At 46.1% G+C, this 16,315-nt stretch overlaps 1 protein-coding gene across 10 annotated transcripts in view; it reads right to left on the minus strand.

Moving 5' to 3' along the window:
• Window positions 1-5,332: 5,332 nt before the first annotated feature.
• Window positions 5,333-16,315, minus strand: part of PICALM (phosphatidylinositol binding clathrin assembly protein) — a 74,767-nt gene continuing 63,784 nt past the window's right edge. For 6 of the 10 annotated variants that reach the window (XM_057396757.1, XM_057396756.1, XM_057396753.1 and 3 more), the window contains 3 exons: window positions 15,053-15,157; window positions 7,700-7,802; window positions 5,333-6,796 (listed from right to left, as the gene is read on the minus strand). In XM_057396757.1, the coding sequence (XP_057252740.1) occupies window positions 7,710-7,802; window positions 15,053-15,157 (198 nt within the window). In that variant the 3' untranslated portion in view covers window positions 5,333-6,796; window positions 7,700-7,709. The remainder of the gene's footprint in view (window positions 6,797-7,699; window positions 7,803-15,052; window positions 15,158-16,315) is intronic. The other 4 variants (XM_057396758.1, XM_057396755.1, XM_057396754.1 and 1 more) reach the window with 2 other exon arrangements.

The raw sequence follows: 16,315 nt of genomic DNA on the forward strand, positions 1-16,315 counted from the left end.
GCAGTGTGTCCTGTGTCCCACAGGCACAGGCTGTCTGCGCATTTCCCACTTACAAACTTGTGAAAGCATTGAGCAACCTGATTTAAACCCTTGATGGCTCAACCAGCTGTTAGGAATCAAGTGTCTGAAAAACTTCAACATTTTAAACAACCTGCATCTATCCCCTGTCTCAGTGTAGTCTCTAGTTCAGCACAAACCTTTCTGGTTTCTGAAGCAATCTCATGCCCAGCAGGCATCTGCATGAGACACTGACTTCAGCTACTCAGACACCAGGCTCACAACCAGACAGGTACAGGAAGGAGCCTTAACCTCAGACTGAATCTCTTGTTCATTGCCATGTAGTAAACAGTTAAATGCGTTTGGACAAGTCCCTGCTGTAACCCAGCTGAGTTACTGCAAGCGAGGTGATCTTAGGGCTCCAGTGGCCAGAGAATGGGGATGCCTGTGTGCAAGGGGGTCATGTTTTAAGCACAACAGACACCCCCCGGCAGCCACACTGGCTTTCTTGAAGTGCAAGCCCCAGGAAATGGCTTCCTTGAAAGAGAGATTAGTTCTGCTCAGTGCTTAGTTCAGTTTTTGGTTTAGTTGTAGAAATAGAATATGGCTTATGCTGAACAGCTTTTCAGTCAAAGAAAGGCCTGTCCTCCTCCCCCCACTCCCCAAAAGGCAGTAGGGAGATTTAGATGAGATATAAGGAAGTTCTTCCCTGTGACGGGGGTGAGGCACTGCACCATTCCATGATCCCCTGCAGCTCCTACCTGCATGACCAGACCAGAAAGTGATGGGATCTAATTGCTTGACCCTACAGGGAAGTTGCTCAGGGGGTTCAAACCAGTGCTGTGCTGGGGTAATCAGGAACCTGGCTCACTTGAGGGGGTGCAGCCGTGTAGGACACACCACCCCACCATGCTTTGTAGGCATTTGATGGGTTGATGTTTCTCAGTTCCATCACAAGGTCTTCAGTTCTTTTACTACCATACATACACAACTTGGGTGATGCTTATATTTCCTTAACTTTAAACTAAAGGTATTTCATAACACAGGATTTAAGGGTGACCCCTGTAGGTTTTGTTCTAACTGCAGTAGTGAGCCCTCACTCCCATTGTTTGAACAGGAGGTGGAAGCATGGGCTGTACTGCCACAGTGTACTGCCATTAGCCTCTGCTTTACATGTTGCTCATTGCTGAGAGCTTTTGCCAGTAACAAATTCATCAAATCCAGATGTCTCAGTGGCTGAAGACACAGCTTTCCCCATATGAAAGACTTACACTGGTCTTCATGCTGATCCTGTAGGAATCAAGGGGATTTGGGACACTTCACTAAGCATGTTTTGCTACAGGCTGCTCCCTCTGGCTCATGCAACTGCCTGTGGCTTATACCCAAATTAGTGTGCCTCACATTTCTTTTTAACTCCCTCTCAGCCACCCAGGCCTCTTATGGGAAAAGGCTGAACAGCAATTCGAAGAGGTGAAGGTACAAATTTATGTTGTCCTGCCCGTAGGCATTACAGGCATAAGCAAAGAGATGGGCCCTACATACACTAGAAAATGTAAATCATAGAATCTCAAGCTGCTTCGGGTTGGAAGGAACCTTAAAGCTCATCCAGCTCCTTCCAATCCCCTGCCATGGGCAGGGACAACTTCCACTAGAGCAGCTTGCTCCAAGCCTGGCCTTGAACACTGACGGGGATGGGGCAGCCACAGCTTCTCTGGGCATCCTGTGCCAGCGCCTCAGCACCCTCACAGGGGAGAACTTCTGCCTAAGAGCTCATCTCAATCTCCCCTCTATCAGATTAAAACCATTCTCCCTTGTCCTGTCCCTACAGGCCCTTGTCCAAAGCCCCTCTCCAAGTTTCTTGTTGGCCCCTTCAGGCACTAGGAGCTGCTCTAAGGTCTCCCCGAAGCCTTCTCTTTTCCAGGCTGAACAATGCTGGATACTTAACTTTTGGTCTGGTTGTTGAGAGGTTTGCAGCCTCCACCACAGCCAGGTTATACAACAAGACAAACGTTCCACAGGCTCAGACCTGCATGTTTTGGGAAATGAGGGTAGGAGACTTGTTCTGCAGCATTTGTTCTTGTTTGGCTGCTTTCTGAGAGACAAGTTACTAAATACTCTGCTCCTGGGTTACTAAATACTAAATACTAAATACTCTGCTCCTGTGGGCTGAAAGGAGTTTGCCAGAATAATGTCAAGGCAGAAGGTAATGGACTGTAAAGCTACACTGCAGTGACAAGCAAGGAACAGGGAATCTGATGGTGTTAGTGCCACAAACCACTGATGTTTTGTAACTGGATGTTCCTCTGAAAACGACTTGCCCTTGGAGTTTAAGTGGACTGTAAAAGCACGGATGTTTCTCTGTAATACAACACTTCAGAGCTTGTGTTTGGTAGACTACCCCAAACACAGTGTTGTTTTAGGACATGACATGGTAACAAGATGCCAACAACCGTTCCCATATCAAGGCCAGGTTGGACTGGGCTTGGAGCAAGCTGCTCTAGTGGAAGGTGTCCCTGCCCGTGACAGGGGGTTGGAACTTGATGAGCTTTAAGGTCCCTTCCAACCCAAACCATTCTATGATGCTTTATGGTCCACCACCTATCTCCAATGAGCCATGGAAAACTGGGACTTGACACGGTGCTGGATCTTTTCCTCACTTTTAGTGATTAAAGTGCAGCAAGAGGCTATAAAAGCCAATAAACAAATATAAAGCATATCAAATGATGCTTTTCTAGAAAAACAGGACTTGAGCACTTGCTGTAGCTGGTGGTAGAAAGTTGAGCAGTTACCACCCAGATCCACACTGTGAAAACAAACCCAAGACCCCACTCTCCTCCCACACTGCAGCTGCCGAATACCCAGAGCCACGTGCTTGCATCCAACAGCTTTTCAGCACCGTTATCAGCTCTCACACAGGACTTGTAAGGGAGCCAGCTGGTTGTTCCAAGGCTTTTGATCTTTGTCTCAGGAAGTGTCCTCAGCAGATAAACAAGAATAGAAACAAGAAACATGTTTTACTCAACTCATCGACTGATTTGGACTCAATGATCTTAAAGGTCTCTTCCAACCTAGTTGATTCTATGATTTGTTATCTTGAGCAAGACATCTCCCAAGACATCCCACAGGTGAGATGGATGTGGTATTTACCCAGCCTTCAGATACAACAGGGTGCCAAGCGGGTGTCATTAATGTTGCACCTCCAGGGAAACCTGCTCTATGTTCTCTCCTCCCTCACTCTGATCTGGCCAGCTCAGAGCCTGTTCCTGTTTGGACATGGAAGCTCACAGGTATTTCTTGGTGGGCAAATTCAGCAAGAGATATCAAGACTTTCTGCTCTCTCTGCCTCAGCACAAGCGAGCTGCAAAGATCAAGACCAAAGGTTGCCAACAGGCCAAAGAGAAAGCTCTTGGGTGGTTTACACACGCTCCCATTGGTGCTTTGTCTTTGTTTTCTGCATTTGGCACATTACTTCACTACCCCTCACATTGTCTTGTTAATCTTCCACCTCCATCAGCATTTACTCTTGCTGAAGGGCTTTTCAGCAGTCAGGAGAGGCTGAACCCACCAGCTGACAGCACATAAAGTGAGGTAAAGACAGCTTTTACATGTTTCCTGAGGTACAGTTCTGTTTGTGACTTTGGAACAAAGAACAGAAGCAGCAAACAAATTGAGATTTGCCTTCAGATGAAGGTTCTACGCTTGGGCCTTTAGAAAACCCAGGAAGTTACCCAGCTGTTCAGGTTCTTCTGACAAGAGTAATTCTCTCAGGAGGTAAATCCAGTTGTTTTGTTTATATGGTTCTCTTATTTTAGCTATTGTGATATGCTAGTTTCCATCACAAAGCTCTACGAGGAACTGTGTTCCTCTAACAAAGCACTCCATCCTCCACTGCATGCAAAAAGCAGGCAGCTTTCCCAGCCAGAGTTTGCTCTTCTATGTTAAGTAGTGCTTAAACTCAGTTTTGAGGAGAACCAGGTTTCCATAACATCCCCCTGATTCAAGATGGCCACTAACCCAAAACAAAGCAGTCTAGTGGCTATGCTTTCTAAACCGAGCTACAGCCGAGTGTTGATCCAGCACTACTGAAAGCAAACATGCTTTCAAGAGAAACAAAGTAAATGGGATTGGGAATTTTCCTCAGGAAAATTCTAAAGCAGTTTGTCTCTGAAGAGTAAACCAAGAGTAAGGTTTATCAGCAAAGCTTCACCTGCACAGAAACTGTGTACAGAGCACAGAGCAACTGTGTGCAAGCAGTGATGTGCAACGGATGGAGATCCATCATCCCTGTGGAAGTGGTTTGGGTTGTTGAGGGCTTTGATACCCACACGATTTGTGAGCTCGGGGCCACAGCCCCACAAAAGCAGGGCCAAGGGCTTAAAACCATCCAAAACTAACCAAGCAGGTCTGTCCTCAGCCAGTCACCTCAAGGCAGGGGTTGAAACCACTGCACGGGGAGCATCACAGACCAAAAGGTGACAAAGCTGGCATGTTTTTATCATGACCTGTCACACCAGGCTGTGGAGGAGCAGGAGGAAGGTCTAACCTTTATCTTTCACACAAGGTCTGGACTGTGCACCCTAAGAGGACACAGACACCTTTTCCCCTCTGACTCCCAAATCAGACAATTCCCGTTTTTGACATTCTGAGTGGTAGCCAAAACTGAAAGGACTCTGCTCTGGTGGGACAGTCCCACAGCAACAGCCTCAGCTGCGGGAAGGGAAAGTGTCCAGTGACCTGTGTATGAAACCCCCCAGTCTGGGTATGTGCACCATGGGATGTTCAAAGAATTCAACTCTACTGACATGGTCTGGGGTGAGGTGTCCTTGCCCATGGCAGGTGGCTGGAACCAGATGATCTTAAGGCTCTTTCCAATCCTATTCTGTCCTTTCCAACCATTCTATGATTCTATGTCCTTATGTACATCCTTCAGGACAAGCCTCAGGCAGCTGAGAAGAGGAAAGTCCCAATTCTGTCACATCTGACTGTGACAATAACTAGCGTCTCATTGCCAATGATGGCCTTGGCAAACCATCTGAAGCTTCTCCAGGATCCTCACCTTCTGCTGGAAGATATGGGAAGATACCTACATAATTATTTAGGGCATATTTATGCTTCTTGCTCAGTTCCAAACAGCACAAGTTTATTGCCATGAATATTCTGGAGAAACTAGGTGGTGGTGATACAGCAGATGTGATAAGGAACCAGGCTCTTAAGGAGACCACTCACTACAGTGCAGCTAAGGCTGTCTGCTACCGCAGTGCCGGGAGGGTGTTGTACGGATCAGGTCATCCTCAGGCTCGCAGCGCTGCCTTTCCTGTAACACAATATGCACGTGTCAAATACATTTGGTATTTTATTAAGTAAACAAAGCAGTTATCAGTGCACATTTTTAAGCAGCAAATAAAGAAAAGAAGCACCTCAGACGTTCATACCGTAACAAAAGGTGTGTGGAAGCTGCATTTTATTGGAAAATCCACCCAGTTTTGCTAACATACAGTTTTAATATCTTAAACAAAAATAGAATCTGCAGAGACAATGCAGCAAGTATGCTCGACTCATGTACAGAATTGCTTTCACCTCCTGGACCGTCCTTCTGAAGGCCCCAAACTCCACCCCAAGGTTCTGGTGTATTTACAGAGAGCACCGATCAACAGTGCGGCTTTAAGTCTTCGTTAACTAAACACCCATTAGACACACGTAAGGAAGCTGCTTCCCCCTTGGTGTTTGTAGCTTTTAAAAGGTACGTGATCAGAAACATGGCACTTGCCAAATGAAAAGGCTTCTCCCCCTCCCCAAACACCATCTTTTTTATTACAGAAAAGAAGGGAAGTCATAAAGTGAAAGCAATTCCTCACATTCATTTTGGAAAGGCCTTATAATGTCAACTGTAAAAATAATGACATGCCAAGCACAAAGCAATAAAGTTCCTTCCCGATGCACTAATGCTGAATTAAAAATGTAGTGCTTCTCCTAGTCAGGTAACTGTTCCCTTGCAAAGATCCGAGGCACGGAATTGACTATCAGGATTAACGTGGTTTTACAGCTCTTCCCTAATTCCCACTTACACTGAGAATTCATTAGATTCAGACCTTGACAGTATTTAGTGCTCTGTGTGAAAAGCGTTCTGAATCAGATTCATTCTTTGTGGAGATAAATCAGACATACTGTATACATCCATACTCATTTCCAGAAGGAGGTTGGGGGGAGGTTTGATACAATATTAATGTTAAATTGATAATCATAAATAAATACAAACAATAATACATAAGGAGTGTCTACTGCAAACTGAATATAGACTTGTTTAAAAAAGTTAATTTCCATTACTGCTGTGCCTACGTGTGTGAGGACTGAAGAAAAGGGAACTGCAGAATTAAGAGTTAGGATTTGAGCCTCCCCTGCCCCAAGTCTTGTTACAGTAAAGGACACATCCCCATTCCAGACAGCATTCCCAAACACCGATCCCAGTTTCTCAAAACCGAGGCTTCTCTTTGTGTGTTACCCATTACGGATGCTATTAGAAGCTGGGAGTACTGAGGTGTCAGTCACCAGGACAAAAACCAGCTCTGAAGGCTGAACTGATGGCGATTCTTGGCTCTGTATCATGTAGTGACGTTTTCTTATGGAGTCATCCCATGTTCCTTCATTGCTCTTCATCATTTCACTGCACCACGGAATGGAGGAGGAGAGTTGGAGAGACTGAAGTTCACTGTTTTTTCCTGGAAGTGGGGGTTTACTGGTGAGCACATCTGTTTGGAAACGTTCCTTTCTCTTCCGTCTAACACAGTTACATAAACTGGATCTGGAAAGATGAAAAACCCTCCCGTTAACATCCAACAGAAGACTTTACTAGAAACCCGTGTGTTCTTCAAGCACTGACGCCCAAGCTACCCCAGGAGCTGGAGTTTCAGACAGAAACAGACATTTTACAAGACCAGGGCCAGAAGACAACCGAAAGCCATCGGGATGTTCTTCCAGCTACACCACCCTGCAGAACATCCCTTTGTTTTGGGTCCCTTGTCCAACAATAGAAGTCCTCACTAATCCACACAATACTGTCACCAGTGGCAGCGTAACACAGATCAACATCGTGATGAAGAGAACCCAAGGTCACTTCTCATGCTGAACCAGAGCAAGTGCACAAAGAAAAGCAGATGCTGCCTGCAAGGAAGCCTACTCTTCCTTTACACTACATAGCCTTGAATCTTTCCATGGTTTCACTCCCTTTAGTACTTAATTCCCCCCTACCCCTGAGTGATAACAAAGAACAGAAGAACTCCAGTGCACATCTGTACAAAACATAACCCTTGCACACCCAACACGAGCACCTTCTGCATGAAGTCAACTCTGGTCAAGCAGTCTGAGGAAGGGCACAAGTAAATGGTATTTGCTGCTGACCATGAAGCCTAAACATGAAGGTCAGTACTAGGGAGTGCCAGTTCCTGCTCCCTAACTGCAGCAAGGGCCTTCTGTGAGCTGGCTCAGAAGTGAACACTCAAGCTTTATTTCCAATGGACTGAAACAAAACGACTCGATGGGGCCTTTAAATCACTGCAGGTGAGTGCACTGAGCTTCCAAGTGACTTCCACAGCGCTTCCAACTCGACTTATTTTTCTTCAGAAACAGTTCTAGTCATGGTAATGAGACTTTTAAGCTTTGTTTCATATCACAACAAACAGCATCTCCCCAGAGTAACGGACAATACCTAAGTTGTTCTACAAGAAATCCTGGAGAGAGAGCTCTGCAAAGGGATCCTTTCCTGAGGCTCTGTGAGGACTCTGACTGGAAGGGCTGGATGCTGCAGACAGCTAGTAGGAAAGACGACAGAGAAAGGGAAAGAAAAAGAAAAAAGGTCTCAGAATGACAGAATATGAAAGCTGAACGTGTAATGAGAGGACAAGGGCAGGTTTAGAGGCAAACTTGGCAGAAATCAACTGTTAAAACAAGGTGTTCGGTCACATGGAAAACACAAAAAGCCTCTTCAGTGGTTGGTGTAATGCAGAAACAAGCTGGATGTGGCCCTCTGGAAAGGAAACTTCTATTGGTGTTTGCCAAAGCAGCAGGTAACCTCGTGCTTCCAGAGGGGCTTTCTTCACAAGAGATGAAGCCTGACTCTGGTGACTGGCAAAGGCAGGTCCTGCCAGGGACAGAGGAGGCTGTGGGTCCAGCCCTGGTGAGGCTGCTTTCCAGATGCCTTCTCCAAAGGAAACAGCTCTCAGCATCTTTTCCTCTCAAAACAGGATGTCTACAAAAAGAGGCTGGAGAGTAGATAATGGATAATTCATAATTTGGGGCCTAGAAGGAGAACAGGGGACACGTGCTGGGGGTAGATAAAAAAGAAGGCAAAAATGTGTCAGTTGCTGCTGTTTTAGGTGAGAGCTGACAACTAAGACCAACAGTCCATCTGCTAACCCAAATCACATCCTACAGCCCTGTATTTAAAGCATCACACTACAAACATATCAAGCACGTAATTTACTAGCAGTTAATACTGGCCTTCCAGCTCCAGGGACCAGCAATCTGCAGGCTGTAACTGCAGAGTATCTGCTGTTTGATGATTTATTTAGCAGTTTTCCTTCTTACTGCTTTTCCAGCTACAAATGGTGATTTATTAAACTCTATTTGCCTCCCCCCCCATAGAACTTGCATGGTTTTGTAGTTACAGCTGGAGTCAGCTGTCTCCATTTCAGGTTCCATCACTTTAATGGTTTACTCACAGACTGGTTTGGGTTGGAAGGGACCTTAAAGCTCATCCAGTTCCAAACCCCTGCCATGGGCAGGGACCCCTTCCACTAGAGCAGGTTGCTCCAAGCCCCTGTGTCCAACCTGGCCTTGAACACTGCCAGGGATGGGGCAGCCACAGCTTCCTGGGACATCCTGTGCACTTCCCTTTAAGCACTGGAGCTGCTCTAAGGTCTCCCCTTAAGGAGCCTTCTCCTCTCTGGGCTGACCCAGCCCAGCTCTCTCAGCCTGGCTCCAGAGCAGAGCTGCTCCAGCCCTTGCAGCATCTCACAACCCTCTTAAGTCACTACCACCAGCACTTACTTGCACTTCATACCCACTGCAAAAACCATCGCACGAAGATGTCCTTTTCTTTGGAAGCACAGAACATCTGCCAGCCTGTGCATGGCAGGGAACACGCTTATGGGAACTGCTTGCACAAGTGCCCAGCGTGTAAATACTGACACTGCCCATTTAAATCCTTCATGTTAACACCTATCTCAACCAGGTGAGGAGTAGTTCTTTCATGATCAGTACTCCCTCTCTGCATTGGAATCTTTCTCTCCCTCTCAAAACCCCACTCCCAATGGGCACTCGGGTCCAGTCCCTGTAGCTTATGGAAGGAGTTATGGGACAGAATGGGAAGTGCTGGAGAAGCAATTTCAGCATGGCAGAAGTTCCCCTTTTAAACTCAGTTCTTCCCTCTGGAAAGCTGTAGCTCACATACCCCACACCACTCTCCAGGATTTGAGCTGGACTACACAATGTAGTCCTATAGTCATGACGAGAGCAGGACTTGTCTGCTGTCACTCCATTTCATGACACATTCTTCCTCTTCACAGTCAAGTGGCTTGAAGTCACACATTAGAAGTCCTGGTATATTGAGCTGGTGAATCTCCCACTGACACTGAGTCCAAAGGGATGCCCCAGTTTGAAAGCAGTGTGGAAGACTGGCAGGTTTAGAGCTCTGTCACTGTGCATGTAGCCAGTAACAGGGGTGGAACTTCAGGAAGCCTCTTCAGGTTAAATACTGGGAAAACAACTTCAGAATGCTATTTCCTAGGTGCCATGGCCAAATTCAGACGGGACAGTATCTTACAGTAAATACGTACATTAACAAGATTCCTCTAATTATTAAAAAGGCCTAAAAATACTTGTGGAAAGTACAATTAGTTTCCTACACTACATCTATCCAGAATCCAGGATAGATCTATCTGAAAACCAGAACCTCCTGCAGCAGTTTCTAAGGAGAAGCATCTAAACCAGCAGCAGCCTCAGTTTCTCTAGTGCTAACACATCCAGAGCTGTGGATTTAGCCTCCTCACACCTGGCACTTGTGTGATCTGAAATGCCATGTCCTGTACTGCACCAGCCCCAAAGCCTCAAAGCTTGATCTCCCCTCCAACAGCAGCTGGCACTTCTCACTGCTTCCAACTGACCCAAAAGCTCCCTGGAGTCACAGCAGGACAGAACCACCCCATCCATAGGTGCTGGTTATGCTGGTTCCCATTGTTAGATGGGTGCTGATTCCTCATTAAACAAGTCTGTCAGGCTGCTTTAGGATTAACGTACTGAAAGGAACACCTGGAAAGTCTCTGGCATGAGTCTGTCCTGAACCTCATTCCCTGTTCTGCCAGTTTCAAAAACCCAAAACAACCAAACAGCAGCCAAAGAACCCACCAAAACGAAACCCCGACAAACCCAACTTACTCATTTACACATCCACCTCCTCCTCAGCATCACCAGGTGATCCCTCCTACTGCCCTTCCTGTACAACCCAGTGATGGTAGCAGCTGGGGGGGTTCCATTCACACAGATGCCAGCAAGAGGACGAGTAATTTCTTTATTCTCTTATAAATGTTATACTTTACCCAAATGCCTCCCTTCTCGGGGCTGGGTCCTTTTGGGGTAACCAGAGCAGAATATGTAACACTTAAAGCACAACACATCAGTATTGTACCAGTCTGTTCCAGGCAGCGTGGTCATGGTTGTGGTGAGGACTGAAGCATGTGCATGATGCTACTTGGGCCTTCCAAGAGGTAACTGCTGTACATCATGAGCTGTATGACAGCATTTGGATCTGGCTTGTCTGAATTACTCTGCACTGGGTGCACTGTACCACATCTGCATCATTCCAGCTGCTCTTTAACCTTGGTTGGACCATTGGCTCAGCCTGTCCCTCACACACACAGGAACACTCATCCCCTGCCAGCTAAAATTTAATGAAACCACTCCGACCTCTCACTGCTGTGGGCAGCATGATGTAATATAACTGCAGAGAGGAATCTGCTGCTGTTTTATCATGATGAAAACTCATTTTCCTTAAGTGAAAAGTACCGAGCCACATCAAGGTACGTGGTTTCAAAGAAAAAAGGCACACACCAGTCTCTATGCAGTACTTCCTGCACCCACGTTTGCAAAGCAGCGACTGCTCCAGTCTCGTTCTCAATCATTGCAAATCATTTTGCCCTTAAAAATGCCAAACCCCCTTCATTTTTGATAGCAACAGTTAGAAATGAAGTTGCAAGCACGTAAACAGAACACCAGAATGAGAAGCAAAACGTCTGGAGGAAGGAAAAGTATATTGAAGACAAATCCCTAAGTGTATCAAGTTAGGAATGTCAGTTTGAGTTAGGAAGAACTTATACCTCAAATAACTCATAACCTGATGTAACTTATTAGTTATAGAACTTAGAACTGTCATTATAACTGCACAACACTGGGCTGCCCAATTGACCAGCCTGTGTACACAACAGGAGGAGTTCCCAACACAATACAACGTGGCAATGTGATTTCTTAGCAACAGCTTTATATCTCTCATGAAGCTTTTAAATACCTTCTAGTTTCTTGACTGCAGACAGCAACCAAGAGCTATCAGCAGACGAGAGGCAAGTGACAGAATCTGGTGTTTTAGGTGTGAATATGAAAAACACTACAGGTTTTGACAGGCATGACACCATGGACAAAACCTGGATTAGAATAATGGTGTTTAGAGGGATCCACGTGGGACGAAGGCAGTTTGAACTGTGTGCTTCCAGATAACCATTATCTGCTCTTTAAGCTTTGTTTACTTACCCCAGGAACACACATTTTTACTGCTTTATTTACTTCTTTAATATTTCTGGCAAAACAAGAGCACGAACTAAACCTAAACCTGTACTGCCCCTGTACAGGGCACTGGTGATTAGGCACCTCCAATCCTGTGTTTAGTTTTGGGCCCCTCACTACAATGATGGGGCAGCCACAGCTTCTCTGGGCACCCTGTGCCAGCACCTCAGCACCCTCACAGGGAAGAGCTTCTGCCTAAGAGCTCATCTCAGTCTCCCCTCTGTCAGGTTAAAGCCATTCCCCTTGGCCTGTCCCTACATCCCTTGTCCCAACCCCTCTCCAGGTTTCCTGGAGCCCCTTAAGGCACTGGAGCTGCTCTGAGGTCTCCCCTTAAGGAGCCTTCTCTTCTCCAACACTACTAAATAATAGTAAATTGACATCAGTAAACGTCATCTCTGCCACATCTGGGGAAGCAGCTCTCAGAAGCAGCCTTTGTTTCACTGAGGTTCCTTTAAAGGGATATCAGACGTCTGAAAGCTCAGTGCCTGCGAGCAGCACAGACTCTGCGTCTCAGGGAGAGCCCTGCTCGGTCACGCAGCAAATGCTGATTCAACGGGTGTGTTTCTATCAAATCAATTCTCACCGGAGCCAGGCTGTGAGATAAGCACCACAAACAGCTCTGCACACCCTACTGTGACTAATTCCTCCTTCTCCTGTTATGACAGCGGCTGCGGTTCAACCTAGACCAAGCCCTGCAACCTCCAGTGAAGCAGAAAGGCCTGGCCTGGCTCCTCCGACCCATCAGCCTGTGTCTGACTCAGGCAGGTTATTATTTAGTTCTGGTTTTACAGGATCATTTCAAATATGATTTTTTTGGGAACTGTAGGGAAAACTCTTTTCCTTGAGGATTAACTCGCTCTTTATTTATGAAGAGCCACAAACACTTTCTCCCACCCTGAAATAACATAAAACCCACGTGAAAGATACCGAATCACTTAAGTGGCAGGGAATGCGCAAAGCATTTCTCAGAAGCCCAAGAGAAAGTTAACAGAGATTGCATTTCCAGCTGGAGAACTCCATCAGCTTCCCTTTCAGATAAAGCCTTTATAAAACAAGAACATTAAGAAAACGATCTATCCACAAGGCTCTATTTTAAGGAAGACAATGGCCACACTGCCCATTGCAGCACACAGCACAGCCTCTCCTGTTAACGCATCAGATTTGGGCAGTGGAAAACGTTTGAGGCTCTTTTCCCTTCCAACCTACTGCCGAATTCTCTCCCCTCTGAACTCCAGAACCAAAGCCCATAAACGCCCCAATGCACACCTACATTACACAGACGTGGCTTTAAACAGTCACCTTTAAAGACTGAGCTCTTGATAGGAAGATCAAAACACAGACCCAATATATTACACTGCTGTGTATTAAAGTCATTGTGTTCAGTGTGAACTTTGACAGTTTTACTGGTAAGTAAAACCCACACTGTTCACACTGGAGTTCCACCTGCCAGCTACACTCTGCCCCTAACTGCAGCTCACACACACAAAGCCTCAGTGCTCTCAGTACTTTCTGAATACACTGTGAAGGTGTTTGCTGTTGTCCATCTCTTCTTCCCCCCCCTTTTAAATGCTTTTCCTACTTCAAAAAGCTATTTTGAGATGGCAACTGGGTTAAAAAGATGTGAGTTCAGACAGAAACCTCCCAGTGACAGAAGTTTGGTGAACAAGCAAAGAAAGGAACACATTTAACTCCAGTATTCATAAAGTCAGTTCTTCTCAATGGTCAGAGGACCCCTCCAGCACACTCCCTCGTTCCAGCACATTAGAAAATGAGTCTCTACACAACATAAGCAGCAGCAAAACAGGCAATTTAAGGAACACTCCACTTAGAACCATAGAACACTTAGGGTTGGAAAGGACCTTAACATCATCCAGTTCCAACCCCCCTGCCACGGGCAGGGACACCTCACACTAAACCATGTCACCCAAGGCTCTGTCCAACCTGGCCTTGAACACCACCAGGGATGGAGCATTCACAACTTCCTTGGGCAACCCATTCCAGTGCCTCATCACCCTCACAGTAAAGAATTTCTTCCTTATATCCAATCTAGACTTCCCCTGTTGAAGTTTTAACCTGTTACCCCTTGTCCTGTCACTACAGTCCCTAATGAAGAGTCCCCTCCCCAGCATCCCTATAGCCCCGCTTCAGATACTAGAAGGCTGCTATGAGGTCTCCACTTAAACATAACGCTTTACAGGGAAGGGCCAAAATGGTTGCTGTAGCTATTGAGCATCTTTCCCTGTGCTGTAAACACTGTCTCTGCAAAATAGTGGAGGAACACAAAGACCTCCAGAGAACACAATGGTTACAATGAGATGAACGCGCCACCTGCCTCCCCCTGAGGGTGGTCAGTACCAACAACCAGGAGTCTGGTTGCAGTTTCATGATCTTTTCAAGCTTACCTGTAACGTTCATAGACCTAAAAGGCTACATACACCCTGTTTGTCCCCTGAGAAATGCTCTAACGTAAGTATGAAGCTTATACTCAAAGTTTACAGCTACTGCCGGACTCGGTTACTTTATATTCTAATACTTTTAAGGGGTAACAGGCTGAAAAACAGCAGTTGGTTTGGGTTGGAAAAGACCTTAAGCTCATTCAGTTCCAACCTCTGCCATGGGTAGGGACACCTCACACTAAACCATGTCACCTAAGGCTCTGTCCAACCTGGCCTTGAACACTGCCAGGGATGGAGCACTTACCCCTTCTTTGGGCAACCTGCTCCAGTGCCTCACCACCCTCACAGTAAAGAGCTTATTCCTTATATCCAACCTGAACTTCCCTTGTTTCAGTTTAACCCCATCACCCCCTGTTCTATCACTACAGTCCCTGATGAAGAGTCCCTCTCCAGCATCCTTGTAGGCTTGCTTAGGAAAGCGCTGCAATACCACAGACTCACACACCTGGAGATAAAGCATCACAGAACGTGACTTTGGGGAAGAAACCTGTCTTCAGCAAACAGCACAGACGTTAACTGTCCTCTTCTTAAAGAGCTGAGGATAACCTCGGTCACATTCCCCCAAAGCCAGTGCTTTAAACCCTTATCCTCTGCTTCTCTAAGGCCACACTTGATGCTGCCAACCTGGAGCCAAGAACCTAGGAAGCAATCCTCACATCCTGGGCTTGTGCAATACATTTATCCAACACAAGAAAATACCAACACACTTTTAAAGGAGCTGACCCAGCTGCAGTTTGTTCCGATATGGCACCAATGACTTTGGATATACACACCTGTGCTCCTGGGACAGGGCCGAAGGGGTTTGGTGGTCTCATGACTGGCTGACTGTATATTAAAGTTGGCTGTGTCATTACTGGTATGCCTCCCATCTGCAGTGGCTACAAGAGATCCAGACAGCATCAAATCACACACAGCATCAACACACCACATGTATTATATTCTGTGATTGAAGGAGAGAAAGGGAAATGGCACATGGGTGAAAAGCCTTGGTCAGATTTAACAGATGCAATCAGGAAGATCTTTCTACACTATTCTGCAAATAAAGGTTACTAGTAAGGAACATTAGAGCCTTTTCAAGGAGCACTCTCAATAGCAACTGAGCCCATTTAATCTCTTGCTGCAGAGATCTGAAAAGTTAAAATACTTGTTTAAGCACAAGCATTTGTGCTGGTGCTCTTGCTTCCAGACTGAGGTTGGAGCCTCTGAAAGCACAAAGACAGATTCACAGATACCCATGCAGAGCTGAGCTTAAGAAAACCTGGGAGCTGAAAACTCAAATATGAAGTGTCATTATGCAGTCTTAGTCTAAAGTGTTACTGATGCTCTGGCTGAGCCAAAGGAAGAGCTTAACCTATATTAATGGTCTTGGAAGTCAGGTTTTATATAATGTAAATGCCCATCTCTGGCACTGCTTTTGGCAATGCTCTAAGGCTTGGGTTGATACCCCCTACCGGAGCAACCTCCATTCCCAGCAGCTTTTCCTTGACTAATCCTGGCACTCCTACTTTTAACCCCCACAATGAAAGCTGCCTTACAAACCATGCAAGACTATTTTATGTACAAAGTCCCTCCCCAGCTTTCTTGTAGCCCCTTTAGGTACCGGAAGGCTTCCCCAGCTGCTGAATCAAACTAAGAAAGCTCTTCCAGCACCATCGGTGCAAAGCTGTGTAGATCAACTCTGAATCAGCGCCGGTGGTTGCTTAACCATGATGACTTTGCACACCACCACGCTACAGGAGTTCACAGTGGGGAATATGTTCCTCTCTCAGAAGACCCTCAAGGACACAGATGCTGCTTTCACACTTGGCTTACTGAGTGCACACAAGTTATAAATTACTCATTTGATGGCATGATGACACATTAAACTTGGTTTTGTATGATGCTAATCTTTGAGCCGTGCAACTGAGTTACTGTTGTAAGGAAGTTCTCTCCCCTTTAATTCACCCAGCAAAGCTGTGCTACATCAAACCAGATTAATAGGGAAGAGTTCAGGCCAATCGTTTCAGGAGTTGGAGATAAGAACAAGAATTGGAACA

Source organism: Pezoporus wallicus, unplaced genomic scaffold, assembly GCF_028554395.1.
Source record: "Pezoporus wallicus isolate ANWC-B61680 ecotype Strahan unplaced genomic scaffold, APGP_CSIRO_Pwel_v1 contig_13458, whole genome shotgun sequence".
Lineage (NCBI taxonomy): Eukaryota > Metazoa > Chordata > Aves > Psittaciformes > Psittacidae > Pezoporus > Pezoporus wallicus.